The sequence below is a fragment of the Megachile rotundata genome, chromosome 5 (genome assembly GCF_050947335.1).
Source record: "Megachile rotundata isolate GNS110a chromosome 5, iyMegRotu1, whole genome shotgun sequence".
Classification (NCBI taxonomy): Eukaryota; Metazoa; Arthropoda; class Insecta; order Hymenoptera; family Megachilidae; genus Megachile; species Megachile rotundata.
In genome coordinates, this window is record NC_134987.1 from 19,576,832 (window position 1) to 19,592,620 (window position 15,789).

A 15,789-nucleotide genomic window follows, 5' to 3' on the forward strand; every position below is an offset into this window, starting at 1 on the left:
GAGTCGGGAAGGTATTGACATAGCCTGATTATTGCCGGTCAGGTCCGAGAAGATCAAACAGGCTTGAATGAACTCTCGCGGTAACAAAATAAAGATTTAAATAACGATATGTAATCTACTCCTACTGTATGTACGTTGCACCCATATGTCTTGGATCCTCGTTCGAGCTTATCCAATATTTTTAAATCCCACCCGACAAGTCTCATTATCCACACATCTCTAATTACCACGAGTCCTACCGATGCGTACAACACATTGTATGACTCGAATATTTTATACGAAATACACAAAAATTGTACAAAACTAAAGACTATCGTGAATACTTTGAATTAAATTGTACTTGATCTAGCTTACGGTTACATATAATATAATCGGTATACACGACTTTGAAATTTAATTTGGAAAGAAAGGAAATATATACAAAAGGCGTTCATCTATTGGAATTTCATCCATGGCAGAACAATAACAACAGTGATAAACGAAAACTTATTCATTTTTCAACAATTGACCAAAAGAACAAAATGCGAATTCTGTCCTTTGTCTAATCGCAATAAAACACAATAATATAGTACGTTTGAAACTTAATAAACATACTCGTAAAAAACACACATATTATAATTGTATGAATTGAAAAAAATTAACATATAAAATACTTTTTGTTTCATAAACTTTTGTCTGTATTTCTGTTCATTTTTGTAACCTTTCAATCAAATTCTTATTTCATAACATATTCGTTTAATTTAATTACACGTTTGTTTTTTACACAGTACACATTTAAAATTATTATGCTGTAACTTTATTTTCGGAAACACGTATGTATACGTGTATATTTTGTTTCTCGTCTCTGGGCGTATCTGACCCGAACACAATTAACGTGCGTTTCTTCATGAACACAATAAAAGGGTTAATAAAAATTTAATTTGGACAAAAACAGTATCAGTACCCACTTTATCATCGAAAATTTACCTAGCTGTATACATACTATAGTATTAGCGATAAGAATAATTAAACGCATGAAGTTGACGATCCATTATTTTTTATCGTTTCCCCTTTCTCTTCTCTCTCCCTCTCACAAAACACTTCTTCAACCAATAACCACGCACACATCGAACCGCCATATACTGTTTTCCACGCACAAAATTGCATGTTCTTCGCTCTTTCTCATTCAGATATTATAATTTCATTTTGCTTAAGACTTGTCGTTTAGACGTTCCCAGCTGCAATCTGTATATACTGCCACTTCAATCGCAATTAATATATAATTGTGCTAAATATTCTTTTATCAATAACATTTTTTTTCTTTATACACTCAGTAGAGCCGATTATCTTAGTTGATGATAATTCAATGTCAAATTACACTACAAATGATTACTATACAGTGAAAGAGAAATGTTCGGCATGGGATATCGGGGGTCTTTTTTTCTCAGTGTAACTCCCTGTTGCCCGTTGCTTTTTCGTATCTTCTGTACATACATCCTCTTCCTGCAAGACTGAATTATTATATATATATATATTTCTTGATTCGAACATTTAATCAATTAACAGATTTCGGCACTCTTGTTACTTGCTTGCAGTATTTTTAACAATTGTGTCGTTCTTTTAATGTAATGAATATGTTTACTTATTAAATGCTTGGACTTCTAATATATCAACTTGAATACAGTATTACAGAAGGATGCTTAGATGAGTCGACGTGAGTATGCATGGAAAAAATGTGTTTAAGTAAAATGTCGAAACAAGTCGCAATATAATAGTCGGGGAGCGCTGTTGATTGCAGGCGACGAGTCTTGCATTCCTGCCACTAAAATATTTTTACTTGGTGTACAAGTAGATGGCAACGATGAGACCGTAGAGACCCAATACTTCTGCGAAGATTAGAATCAAGATCATACCGACAAACAGACGAGGTTGTTGAGCGGTACCTCTTACACCCGCATCACCAACAATACCAATGGCAAATCCGGCAGCCAGCCCAGAAAAACCTACGGCTAAGCCAGCACCGAGGTGAATAAAACCCCTGGTAAAAAAAGAAAAAATATGCTTGTTAGCTATAAGAAAATATAGTAACAGTCAATTACATAGAAACATACTAATGTTAAGTAAAGCAGAAAAATTAAAATCAATGAAGTCCCAAATTGATTAGCACATTGACTGCTACATGTTACCCATATTGTTAAGATCTTTTACAGTTTCTTAATTGGATAAACCTCTGATGTAAATAATTCTGTGATATAGAAATCTGGATATGAGCTCAAGAATATGTGAATATAGAAGATCTAAAAATTATAAACATAGATCTCTATGTAACACATACAGACACACATACACACACACATGTTGCTTTTATAGCATAGTTTTATAGTAAGTACTTTTAGTTACGGATAATAGGTGCAATAAAATATTATGAAATTGATAGATAAGACTTGTTAACTATAGAAGTACTACCCAATGCAAGTTTTAGTAGATTCAGCATGGCAGTCAACATGTTAAGCAGAATATATATAGATAAGCATTATTAACTTTTTAATAGCAATCAATTGTAAATATTATAGCATACAATATTTAACTTCAATATTTTTCAGCATATGCTAGATAAGCAATATACATTATGTTCTTCCAAAATCAATTTATACATTTCAGTGGCCATAAGTAATACTCATGTAACAATGATATCTTATAAATAACAATATGAATATGAAAAGAAAATAACTCTAAATTTTTTTGTATTGCACAAGATTATTGTACTACCATCACCTTTAGCTACTTTTAATACAAATATGAAAATTAAGAAAATTATAACATACCTGAAAAGAGGGTATTGGTCCGCTGGTTTCAATTCACCAGAAATAAGAACAGCTACTACGAGACCATAAATGGCAATGATACCAGCCATAACAACAGGAATGATAGATTTCATGATAAGTTCTGGCCTCATAACAGACATTGCTGCAATTCCTGTACCTGACTTTGCTGTGCCATACGCTGCTCCTAGAGCTGTAAGTAAAACAAGTATGACATTGTATTTATTTTGTTCATAAACATCTATCGATAAGAAATTGAAGGTGTAATATTAAGAACCATATCATAACATAAGGTACATCATCTATAACTTATAGTATCTCATATATTTCTCAGAAATTATAATCTTGAATCATTCTGGATGTTTTATAACAACTTCATGTGTATTCATGAATACTTCATCGGATTTAATGTGATAAATTATAACCAGTATGTTACTAAATCTTACTTATTCAAAATTAACATTATTTGTTGAATTATTTACATGATTTTATTAATGTTAGGATATAAATTTGAAATGAAACAAAGATATTTTAGGATAACAAATTATCAATTAGATTAATCTTTAATTTGAATAATTGTTAATTTAAATATGATTTTACTTTGATTATACGTTATTTATTATTAAAAAATCTTTGAATAAACAATTATTCATTATTCTTGAATAACTGCTTATTCGAAATTTATTTTTAAAAGTTATTTGAATAATACTCAACTCTATTTTAAATCTTCCTATGTAATAAAAAATTTAATAGATTCCTGTAGTTCATTAGAAATATTACTCCCGAACATTGGGGGACTATCGATCTCGTTTAATATTGATCTTGATGACGAGGTCACGGACCCGATTTCAACAGAATTATTCAATTTTGTGACTGTTTTCATTGACATATTTCGAACTTCGAAATAGACTCGAAAAGAGAACATTTTTCCAGTCATGTTACGAGGAATTATTCTGCCGAGACTGGAAATCGTAGTCACATGATTTTCACGTTGGCAGTCACATGATTATCATGTAAGTCCCATCCCGTGAGTAGGGGGCGTGGCACAAACGGACAATCATATTTTCTTTTCGCTTAAATTTCGACTTTTTATTCGATTGTTACAGAAAAGTTAGTGCATTTAAATTAAACAGGACAAAAGAACACTGGTTACGTGTGATAAAAGGCGCGCGAAAACATAGAAACGTTAGATTTTTTGACGAATAGGATTTGTTCGAAACTGAAATGAAGATTTTACATGCATTCAAAAGTTCTCATGCTTTTGCTTCGTAAGTCAAGCCTTCCTCGTGTGTCACCGTCCATTCAAGACTGGCGCACACGGGAAAAGGGATTCGTATTGATTTCCTTGATAGGGACTGACGCTTCAAAGTTTAAGTTTTCGCGTCTCAAATACTGTTTGTCTGTTACACTCAAGAATCATTTAAACAGAGATCGATAGATAATATCGATTATCTCAAAAATCAAGTGGAATCTTCCGTTGATTCGTAAATCCTACATTTTCTCTACCCGTCAGCCAATACCAGACTTTTACTAACAAGTACTCAACGAGGTCAGCATTACGAAATAACCGTACCCAGCCTCGAATGTCGTGAACATACTTCGATAAATCGAACCGGAACCCGCGACGATTATCGAGGGAGGCACCTGTTCCAGACCAGTTATTTAAATATAATGTGTATGAAAATAAGAAACAATGAGAGTTAATTGTTTCATTTGTTTAATTCATTCTTCCTGAAAGAACGACATTTAAAAGTCATCCCATCCATCTTTGTTTATTTATTGGCCCTTTAATATTCTTTTCATTTATTAGTATCTTGTGCCAAAAACACACAATCACTCCCCCCATCTTTAGACGAATCGTGCCCAATATTGACTTTACTTCGGGTACCGGTACAGCCTATACGGCTAAGCTCGTTGGTAATAAAATCTAATGAAATTATATTTGTTTCGATAATTAATTGGTATATTGATCGTTGATCGTGCCTAAGACAAAAGCTGCGGCCATACAATTTCAGAAAGTAGTAGGGATAATGATTGGGACGATTAACGAGACAGAAACCGCGACCGTTAAAGAGGTAGTACGATACAATTCTCTCGTAATGTAAAATTAAGTTCGTTGGATTGCGTAGCGTCTACTGAACATTAAGAAATTCTCGATGTACATGTCTAAAAAACTAGCGTTTCAAAATTGAATCTGTATCCTTGACATGTTCGGCACTTCGGATTAGAACACACCTGTATCGCTAGACATACATCACAATGTAATAGATTTGACAATGACAAAAGGTATCGCAAACCATTTTATAGAATTATGAAAATTCGGTGCGCGTTTATCTTTACTGATAGTTTTACGTTGTTCATGATTGATTGTCGAAGAATTTATGAGTCATACGCGTAATAAGCAAATCAAGACGGATGTTACAATATACCATTGTACAAACGAAATTAGTTTATCCTCTACATTTATTCTGTTTTCTATATTTTATGTCGATTCGTAGCAGAGAAAATGGCGTGCGTACAGTCGAGTTAACCAAGGTTAGGTGCATTTTAAAAACCGTATTTTCTCTACACCACGATAGAGTTTTTGCCATACGAGTTATTGATAACAGCACTCGTACTCTCTCTCACCAAATGTCCAGGCCAATTACAAACAATCGAAACTCACCAGAAAATATAATGGCTGAGGCGGCGCCCATCACTCCAAAGAAGGGCCCGTAAAGAGGATTTCCTGAATCGCCCATTGTGATGTGTTTTAAGACTCGTAGGTCAATTCGATCACGAGTATTTACAGGTTGTCGAAACGCGAACGTCGAATCAAGAACGATCTTCACGCACTCACTTCGCTAAACTAGTGCCACTGTCAACTATGGCCTACCGTACAGGAGTGCGGGTCATGTGACGAGTGACGGCCGAGAGAAGAAGAAGAAGCTGCCGAAAATCGAGAATGTCCGTTCGCTCGTTATTGGCTGGCGAAGCTGTAGCCTATGGTTGCCAGCCAATTACGAAGCGTCTTTCATCTTTCGTATGTGACGTCAAGCTCTCTTATTGGTTCTCCACTTGAGCACTGCGCAGCGTTATTGCGCAAGCTTTTGCTTTCCTGAGCGCGTGACGGGCGTTTTCTATATTTCTTCACGGTTTATTGAAATTTTTATGACTTTAACATCTATAAAAATACATTAAATATTTCTTTAGATATAATATATATTACGTAAAAGCATTGTATCGAAGTCGCATAATGATTTGAGGTTATTTGTTTAAATTCTCGTGAACACGTGACTGAATTCAAATGCTGCCGAACCACTGTATTTTCAATTTAAAAACCAGTAATTACTATGACGATTTAAAGATTACTTATATTATGAAATTTAAATACTTTTTTGATGCTTTTACTGATGTAGCACCTGAACTCCTTAAAATGACCTTATGTTCAGTCATAAAAATTAGCGTTTTAGTTAATGTTACTATTTTATAGTACAATTTCTATTAAACAAATAAACTTTAACCGCTTAAGGTTTTAATGTATAAATAAAGAATTGTATAATGTATTATTGTTTTATATAAATTGTATCGCAATTTTATAACAATGTTTATAATAAAATTATGAAATACATAACAAATTCATTAATTTTCTATTATTATATTCGTTTTGGAATTTCTGATACATGTTTTGAGTCAACATTTTAATTTTAAACACGTGCTCGAACTTACTGACCGGAAGTAACGTTCAGCGGTCTTAATATACTTGATTCAAACACCATAATAAACGTGCTCAATGAAATTGACAGATTTTAATAGCGATTATCATATGAGTATACACTAAGTAATCATGAAATTTGCATATAAGGTAAAAAAATATTGTAAACAAGGAATTTCTTAAATAAATGGTTGGAAAACGTATAATTATTGTCAACATTATTTGTATAATGTTTCTAACCTATTTCAGTAGAGTATTTCTCCTTCCAATATATATTATATTTATTAAATTATGAATCTTTTGAAATTTTGATATATACCACATAGTTTTATAGTCTTGAATTAACTTAATAACTATATACTATATGTAATTATTAAGTTTAACAATTAAACTAATATTAGAGTATTAGTGTAAAATGTGTATTAACTGTTTCTTATAGTTCAATAATCTGCTTGGAGCAGTTTATCGCAAAGGAAATTTAATATTTACTCCAGATGGATCAACAGTTATTAGCCCTGTCGGGAATCGGATAACAGTATATGATCTTAAAAAGTAAGCCTATTAAATATAATATCACAAAGAGATTTGTTTTGATATTTAAATATAATAATTATGACACTATTAACAGTAAATGAAATAAGTTTTTAACTATTCTTTCCAGTAATAAGTCAAATACATTACCTATAGAGAGTACTTATAATTATACATGTATGGATTTGTCTCCAAATGGTACTTTACTAATTGCAATTAATGCAGGTATGATTTGATATACTAGAATAAGTCAACAGTTCTGTGTCTGCGAATAGTGTTTAATTTATATATTTGAAAATTTTTTTCAGTGGGTGAAGCATATATAATTAGTATGATGAGTAAGAGGGTAATACATAAGTATCATTTCAAACAACGTGCGAGATGTGTGAAGTTTTCTCCAGATGGTAAACATTTTGCAGTATGCAAAGGACATAAAGGTATGTTTTTAGTACAACTCATATACATGCAGCAATATAAATGATGTTAATAATGGTTTCAGTATTTATATTCAATGCACCCAACTTATATTCGTGCGAATATAATCCATTCATCATGGAACATGTATTTGCTAGAGCTGTAGCCGATACAACTTGTATTGATTGGTCTTATGATTCAAAACTCATAGCTGTTGGTTCCAAAGATATGTCTATAAAAGTATATGGAATAGAAAAGTTTGAGAACTTTAGGTCTCTTAGTCTTGGTAGCCACTCTCATGTGATAGTAGCATGTTTCTTTGAGAAGAAAAGTTATGATCTGTCTACAATTAGTAAGTAAGTATTTTAAATTCAATCAGTATAAAATTACTTTATTACAATATAATTATACATTTATTGTGAAGAAATGGACGACTTTCTATTTGGGAGTGTACAATTGATCCAGACGATTTAGTACAATGGGAACCACACACTAAAAGAGATAAAAAAGATGATAGTGACACGGAAGATGATGTTGATGTTGATAAAGCCATAGAGAAAACAGACAAACAAATCAAAGCTTATGAACGCAATTTACAACAATCACGTAATTTTTTTGTAACAGTATATTTTTACCAATAAAAATATTATATGAACAGAAATTGTAAAACATATAATATGGTTTATGTTTCAGAAAATTCAGTTGAAGCAGATCAGGATAATAATTCTGACAATGATACAGACGTTAAAAGATTACGTTACAAAAGATTATCTCGTCATTATTTGGCCAATATAGTTCAAAAGGAGCAGAAGGAGGTAGTAAAACTTACTGCTGCTGCATACCACAAAGAAACTTCTATTCTAATAGTAGGCTTTAATAATGGTTCATTCTATTTGTACGAAATGCCTGAAGTAAACATGATACATTCTCTTAGGTATTTTTATATACATTAGCATTGATCTTTTTTTACTACATGAATATATACTTTAACAACGTATACCTTTATTATCTTTTTCAGTATATCACAGCAATATATTTCATCAATTTCTGTCAATTCAACTGGTGATTGGATTGCTTTAGGATGTTCTACTGCTGGACAATTATTAGTATGGGAATGGCAAAGTGAAACTTATGCAATGAAACAGCAAGGACATAGTAATAATATGAATTCTATAGCATATAGTCCAGATGGTCAATATATTGTTACTGGAGGTGATGATGGGAAAGTGAAATTGTGGAATACCATGAATGGGTTTTGCTCTATCACATTTCATGAACATACATCAACAGTAACAAGCGTATTATTTAGTCATAACAGAAAATTTATTGTTTCTGCATCACTTGATGGAACTGTTAGAGCATATGATTTAGCAAGATACAGAAATTTTAAAACTCTTACTTCACCACGACCAGTACAATTTTCCTGCGTCGCATTGGATTCAAGTGATGAATTTCTTGCCGCGGGAGGTCAAGACGTCTTTGAAATTTACCTATGGAGTCTCAAACTGGGAACTCTTTTAGAGGTATATGTTTAAGCATATCAGTATTTAAAGGTATAAGTGTTCCGTGTATTATTTAAATATAAATTTGTTTGTTAGATATTAAGCGGACACGAAGGCCCGGTTGTCAGTTTAGCATTTAATCCAAGCATCACAAGTACAGAATTAGCATCTGTTTCCTGGGACAAAACTTTGAAAATATGGAACGCAATTGAAAGTGGTTCAGCGCATGAAACAATACAATTAACTTCAGATGGTTTATTTGTTATTTATAAACCCAATGGTGAAGAAGTAGCAGTTGCTACTTTGGACGGACATATTTCATTTTTTAATTGTAAAACTGCGGGACAAATTGGTAGTATTGAAGGAAGAAATGATTTAGGTAGTGGAAGGTCCGCGACCGATCTGATTACAGCAAAGAAAAGTTTACAAGGAAAGTAAGTATATTCATGAGTATGAAGTAACATCTTATTGTAACTAAACAAATTTTATTTATTAATTCAATCTTACATTTAGAGCGTTCACCTCCTTATGTTATTCAGCCGATGGCACGTGTATATTAGCCGGAGGACAATCAAAGAATATATGTATTTATAATGTACAAGAATGTATGCTGGTAAAAAAATTTGTTGTAACACAAAATAAATCATTAGATGGTGTTACTGTAAGTTACTTTCATATTGTTAAGTTTATTATTTCTTATTTAAGAATTGCGTCATCTTGTATACATCTTATTTTGTGTAGGACTATATAAATAAGCGAAATTTAACAGAATTTGGAAATAAGGCATTAATTGAAAAACGTGGGGCAAACGAAGGAGGAAATGTATCGTTAAAGTTACCGGGTGTTAGAAGTGGAGACATGGCAAGCAGAAATATAAAACCGGAAATTAGAGTATATAGTTTACAATTTTCGCCAACAGGTAAAATCAATGTTATAAATTATATTGAGATAATCGAACAGCAGTATTACGTGAAATTATATATATTCTTAAATCATCTTTTACATAATCAGGACAGGCTTGGGCTGCTGCTACAACAGAAGGTTTACTTATATACGCGCTAGACGTTGGTCTAGTATTTGATCCTTTTCAACTGGAATTGGGCATAACACCAGAGACAGTGAAAATAGCTTTAAACGCAAAGGAATATTCAAAAGGTTTGAAATATAAATCTTCTTTTCATTCAGAATAAAACAGTATATACTTATAATAAATATTTTTAGCATTAATGATGTCTTTAAGATTAAATGAAAAACTGTTGATACAACGTGTTATAGAAAGTATTCCCTTGACTGATAGTAAGTAAATTTATTAATATCTTATCGAATTATTTACTGTATGAATACTTACTACGTTTTGTTTTAGTTGAATTAACTACAGCAAGTTTACCTGATATCTATGTTGATAAAATATTGAAATTTATAGCATCAGAATTAGAGTCAACTAGGCACATACACTTTTATCTTCTTTGGATAGAAACAATATTAACTAAACATGGGTCAAAAATTAATTCATCGCTTCAGATGCCAATATTACTGATGCTTCAAAAAAATATGCAAAAGAAATATGACGATATAAGCAAAATGTTTGTTATTTCACTTTTACAAATGACCTCAAGAGTCGATAGCATAATCAACGCTAATTAACATTTTCCTGTTTACAGATGTGATTTCAATCAGTATACAATGAGTTATCTGAAAAAGCTTGGAGAGTTTAAAGCTAAGAAATCAATCATTGCCGTGACAAACGCTGATGAGGAATCTGTCATATCTTCGATCGAAGAAATGGATATCGACTGAAAAAGGACAAAATAGAGAATATTTCACAAATGTAAATGTGTGTATGTACATAAATATTTCACGCTTGTGTATAATAACTTAACTTTTAATAAATTTGTAAATTATTTTTTATGAATATTTGTTCCATTTAATTCTTTCTTTGGTGATTTTCTTAGGTCATAAATTATTATAAAACATACATTTAAAAAATGCATACAATATTTTATACATTCCGCTTCACTTGTAATTAAACAATTTTTTATTAATCACTTCAATCAAGCAAGTGACACTTCTATACATTGTACTATGTTTCACGAAACGTTCTTAAAACATGCTATAACGTATTTCAGTGCAGTGAAATACAATAATTCGATCGGTGAACTTTGCTAATAATTTATACATTTTTATTATACATCAGAAGACTTACGCTGCTTTCTTAAGCAATAGTATTGGCCAATATAAAACGATGAACAGCATAAATAATATAGGGAAACCTATTCTACTATAAGTGTCAATCTTTTGTGATCGCGTTTTGTACATACGTATTATCGGGTATTCATGATCTAGCCACGCATTTTGTAAAAGATGTTTACTACCTGCTCTTTTATTTCTTGTATTTGGCATATACGATGCATCGTAGTCCCAGATGCTTTGGCCTTTTTCCATGGCAATTATTCGCTAAAAATTCAATCCTTAGTAAAATAATATTGTAAATTTCAAGTTTCAGTATATGTAAAGATAGTGGAACAATTGTTATACAAACTGTTGAATAATGCCGAGACAATATTGACGTTTGAAGATCGTATTCCAATTGGTTCTGCAAATCAAGCACTTTAACCACCACAAATTCACCAAGTGCAGCAAATACAAACATCATACAACCCGCCATCCAAACATCCAATGCCTGAAGAAGAAATTGTATTAATCTAATATATCTGTAGTTGTTGCCAACAATTTTTATGTTAAGTGTTTAAAAAACATACCTTGACATAAGCAACTGGAGGAATGTCACTTTTGAGACCAGTAAACATAGTGACTAGAGTGAGCATGCTGGTCACCAGTAGAGCTACTCGTCCAGGAATTGCATCCAGACCCAACCAGAAGCTGAACCAAGACAACATTACCACCAGAGTTGATGGAGCGAATGTCTGTATCAAGTGATGACCAATTTGCCTCTCGAAACGAAAGTAAACTACCAGTCGAGAAAAGTTTCCTGTGGAATTGTTTAACATGTATATTCCATCGTGGCTTGAAGCACATCAGACGAAGACTAATACCGTTTTTCTCGACCATATAGTCAGTGGTTTCTTCGGCAATAATAGGCTTCCCAATATCGTATTGCAATAGCTTCATTTCCGGATTCACCGTGACACCACCTACTCCCCATCTCAAGCGTAGCTTCTGTTTGTGATAGGAAACTGTCACGAGTAACGCAGTTTTCCAAGTTAATCTAGAGGTTCTATTGAATCAGATTTATTGGATAGAACTATGGATGAATGTTGATGAGACACAAAGTGCAGTTGATAATCTAGGATTATTCAAGGGTCTTTCTTTTTTATGAAATCTATCGTATTAGATGTTCCAGATCATTGATCCTGTGTTCAATCTTTCATTACCCTACAATATTCTTTGTGAGTCACGACTAGCATTAGGAAGAGCAAAATTAGGAAACACTGAACTATTGTATGGTGAGTTTTAAGCGGCTTTGTCTTCTAACTTACACTTACAACTTTCTATGTAGATAGGACACGTTTGAATGTCCATTGGGTAGAGCTGAAATTCCATTTGGCAAGCGATGATGGCGTGCATTCGAGCCGAATACTTCACCGTCTTGTTTCTGTATAATGTAACCGAGGAGAACTTGTGATTCAGAGCGGCAATTTCTGAAAGTAGATGATGTTTTTAATTGATTATCAATTAGAATAGGAGATTACGAGACTAACCAGAAACTTTTGCATTCAGGAAATAAGGATCTGGCTGCCAGAGATTGTCGAAGAACTCAGGAGGCAGAGTCACGTAATCGTCACCCTCTTCGAAGATGTCCTCTGGCATATCGAGTCGAGTCTCTATCCAACTCTGGCGAACGAACATATCCACTCTACTTAACAAGGAATTTTATTACTTATGCGTGTCAAATAATAAGTAGAGTTTAATTACTTCAACATGGGGTGGTTCTGTATCATAACAATAAGGATACTCTTGTTTCTCACCGAAAATCCATATCCTCTACGTTTATCGAGTTGATATCAGCTACGAATATATTGAAGTCCACTATCACTGGCATACCTTGTCTCGATGGGGGCCTGATCTCTGCATGTACACGTTTAATTACATGTTAATTACTGCTACATATCGCGATTAACATTTGCTGATTCATGATTCGTGATCATAATTCAAATCAGCGATTTATTAGCTGATATTAAATACTCAACAAAGTATTTCCGCTCAGGGAATACCAAATTTACTCTCGTTATTAATTAACGTTTACAAGGAAAGTTAAACAGCCTTAATTTTTTGTGGTAGTTTGAGACGTAACAAACCTTTTACATAATGCTGTGGTAGCACTATTCTCGACTTCAGACTGGAGTTTTTCATGTCCAAAGAAGAGCTGGAAGAATAGAAGATTGTATCTTAATTATCAGCGGATCAGTGAAAAAATTTGGAATAAGTTTCTTGTGAATTCGCAGGGATTACCTCGCACTGGAACGCACTTCCGTGAAAAACTTGAGGCACGAGTAAAAGAGAATTGTCAGAACCGCGTTCTTCATCCTAAGATTTAGACAACTGCCGATGCGTTTTGACGAACCTACCGATCGGCAACGAACTATCCGTACCAATTAATCTATTACATAGCAGTTACACGCAATCTACTTCAATTGCAAATATCGTCGAATACCTCGGGCCCGGTTGTTATTACTTTTCTAGAGTTGCGCAACGTTTTCTGCGGTCGGATGAAGTTGTACAAACGAGGCATCCTCTCCTGTATCTTGCTTCATCGAACGTTAATCAACATGTAATTCGAGTTTTGAAACGATAAACTCAATCAAAGTTTATGCAACGATCAGATTTCATTGTTTTCGTCAATTCAAACAAAAACATAAATATCCATCTTGATTAAAACGCTGGACTCGTTTCATTAGTTACTCTTTGAGCATGGAAAATCAACGTGATAGAAACCGCTATTCGGTGAACAAAATCTTGTGAAACTCAGAGGAATTCTTGGTTTAGTTCTGTTATATTTATCTCTGTATTCTAGAAATTTATCGGAATATCGATTGACAAGGCCGGGTCAATTGTCATCCAAATGTAGGAACACGTTTCGACTAAAAGATGTAAAAATTTTCAATCGCCAAGTAGCTGACTTTCACAGCTTGAAGCACTTACAATTTTTTTGCAATTGGTTTTACTCATTTACAATCCTACAACCCATTCACGATCCATTGATCGACTCATTCATAATCCATTCGTGACCCATTCATCACCTATTTCTGATCCGTTCTGGTCTGCTTCTCTTGTATTTTCACCAAGAATATGTACGTTGCATTTGATAAAGAGTACATGACACACACGGTGTGTCTTTCATGCTACACTAATTGGAATACTTTGATCTTTGCTCTTTCGATTACTTACACTTTACAGCGAGATAAACAATGTTCCTATAAAACAAATACCAATTGGAAAGCTCGTTTTCCACTCGATATTTCAAGACTTCCGATAAGGAATGCAAGAATGCCATTACAATTCGTGGAAGACTTTCAGAGAGGAACGTTTTACACGATAACCATTTATTACGGAGAGAGATGCCTAGAGAGACGCCTTTACCCCGTATAACAGTAACCGAATATCGAAAGGAGGAAGAAAAAGACCAGAGAGAGTAAGGTCTGAAAGAGGCGTCTCTAAACACCATCAGACTGAACAGAGACCGAGATTCCGATCTCGTGTACAGACTCTTCTTTTTCATCCTTTGATCCCCTCTCCAGGATTTGACCTTTATGAGTGGACAACGGTACCAGCATCATCCACATGCACCAGGATTAGACGTCACTAGTCTAGAACTCGACCTCGATCGACGACCTCGATGAGTACTTCTACACTTTTCCCTCGATTTGCGCCGTCACTCTTCGTCATCTCGTAATTTCAGGGAGGAACTGTATTTGGAAAATGATCTCCTTACGTTGCTGAGACATATACGGGGTGATACGTGGTCATACATGGTCATGAACACGTGGTCATAGTACGGCAAACACAGTGCGCGAAGAAAGAATATGAGAATTTAAAGCGTGACGACTCAATGCATGTAATATCATACATGATAAAATAATTTTATAAAACAGTTAATCATTCATACTTTGCTTCCTAGCTGCCGGCTACGAAGAAAGCAGTGACTAGACGAATATTTGCGGAAGCAGCTATAAAATCAATTAAGACACCGAAATTAGAGGTTTCACCACTTTTTAACTTTATGTATTCTGTTCATTAAAGGAATAAACAGTTTTGAAGAATTTGTCGAAATAAAGTAATAAAAGTTTTATGGCGGATCTTGATGACACTAAATTACGAGGCGTCGGTATTTATTGAGGTTCATCGATTTAAATCGTAAATTCGTGAAAAACAAAGAAAAGAATGATTTATTTTATCTAACGACGAGGTTCTAACAGGTATGATAGATAGAAACGTTAGAATAATTTACGAGTCTTCACGCCTTAAATAGATTGCTTAATTAAGATCCTCGTGATACGACTTGTAAAGCTATAAAAATTGACCTGTAGGTTTACGAGTTTATTGTATTTTTAATCGGAAATAAACGAGTTCACTTCATTCCTGAAATAACTTTACTCGTGTCAATGACTGAATTAAAAATTTCATGCATCTGGAGCATGAAAGCATGTCCAGTGATTTAAACTGTTTATTAAAGTTTGGGTATGGTGACAAAGAAGTACAAAACCTTCAGCAATATTCTTGTTTGAAAAAGGACAATAAAATTAACATACACGATACTGTAAGGAGGCATTACGTTCTATGATTGCGTAGGCGTAAGAACAAACTGTCAGTGGTTAGCAAAAAAAGCTAG

At 33.5% G+C, this 15,789-nt stretch overlaps 3 protein-coding genes and 1 long non-coding RNA gene across 10 annotated transcripts; 2 read left to right on the forward strand and 2 right to left on the reverse strand.

Moving 5' to 3' along the window:
* Positions 1 to 650: 650 nt before the first annotated feature.
* Positions 651 to 5,720, reverse strand: Vha16 (vacuolar H+ ATP synthase 16 kDa proteolipid subunit). The gene is made up of 3 exons (XM_003703239.3): positions 5,467 to 5,720; positions 2,805 to 2,994; positions 651 to 2,017 (listed from the first exon to the last, which is right to left on the reverse strand). The coding sequence occupies exons 1-3, from the start codon at positions 5,540 to 5,542 to the stop codon at positions 1,813 to 1,815; spliced, it is 471 nt and encodes a 156-aa protein (XP_003703287.1). The 5' UTR covers positions 5,543 to 5,720; the 3' UTR covers positions 651 to 1,812.
* On the forward strand, positions 3,527 to 5,615 carry LOC143264440 (uncharacterized). The gene is made up of 2 exons (XR_013038158.1): positions 3,527 to 3,814; positions 3,908 to 5,615. It is a non-coding gene; the product is annotated as an uncharacterized LOC143264440 (long non-coding RNA).
* Positions 5,721 to 6,499: 779 nt separating the features above from the next.
* LOC100881642 (periodic tryptophan protein 2 homolog) lies at positions 6,500 to 10,854 on the forward strand. Of its 4 annotated transcripts, none has more exons than XM_003703332.3 (15): positions 6,500 to 6,645; positions 6,935 to 7,047; positions 7,157 to 7,251; positions 7,335 to 7,463; positions 7,526 to 7,796; positions 7,865 to 8,046; positions 8,134 to 8,374; positions 8,459 to 8,963; positions 9,039 to 9,376; positions 9,456 to 9,603; positions 9,684 to 9,861; positions 9,954 to 10,097; positions 10,164 to 10,238; positions 10,306 to 10,525; positions 10,604 to 10,854. In XM_003703332.3, the coding sequence occupies exons 1-15, from the start codon at positions 6,628 to 6,630 to the stop codon at positions 10,737 to 10,739; spliced, it is 2,793 nt and encodes a 930-aa protein (XP_003703380.1). In that variant the 5' UTR covers positions 6,500 to 6,627; the 3' UTR covers positions 10,740 to 10,854. The 4 variants fall into 4 exon arrangements, with proteins under 4 accessions (XP_003703380.1, XP_012140709.1, XP_076387583.1 ...); XM_012285319.2 differs by having other exon boundaries at positions 10,366 to 10,525; XM_076531468.1 differs by lacking the exon at positions 10,164 to 10,238 and having other exon boundaries at positions 10,366 to 10,525.
* alka (glycine receptor subunit alpha alkaliphile) lies at positions 10,855 to 13,644 on the reverse strand. 4 transcript variants are annotated; one of them, XM_076531469.1, is made up of 9 exons: positions 13,413 to 13,644; positions 13,259 to 13,326; positions 12,929 to 13,028; positions 12,662 to 12,819; positions 12,440 to 12,601; positions 11,996 to 12,136; positions 11,702 to 11,931; positions 11,482 to 11,622; positions 10,855 to 11,396 (listed from the first exon to the last, which is right to left on the reverse strand). In XM_076531469.1, exons 1-9 carry the CDS (start codon positions 13,484 to 13,486, stop codon positions 11,142 to 11,144), a joined length of 1,329 nt encoding a protein of 442 aa, XP_076387584.1. In that variant the 5' UTR covers positions 13,487 to 13,644; the 3' UTR covers positions 10,855 to 11,141. The 4 variants fall into 4 exon arrangements, with proteins under 4 accessions (XP_076387584.1, XP_076387585.1, XP_076387586.1 ...); XM_076531470.1 differs by having other exon boundaries at positions 10,857 to 11,396; positions 12,662 to 12,816; positions 13,413 to 13,641; XM_076531471.1 differs by having other exon boundaries at positions 10,858 to 11,396; positions 12,446 to 12,601; positions 13,413 to 13,640.
* Between the last annotated feature and the right edge of the window lie 2,145 nt (positions 13,645 to 15,789).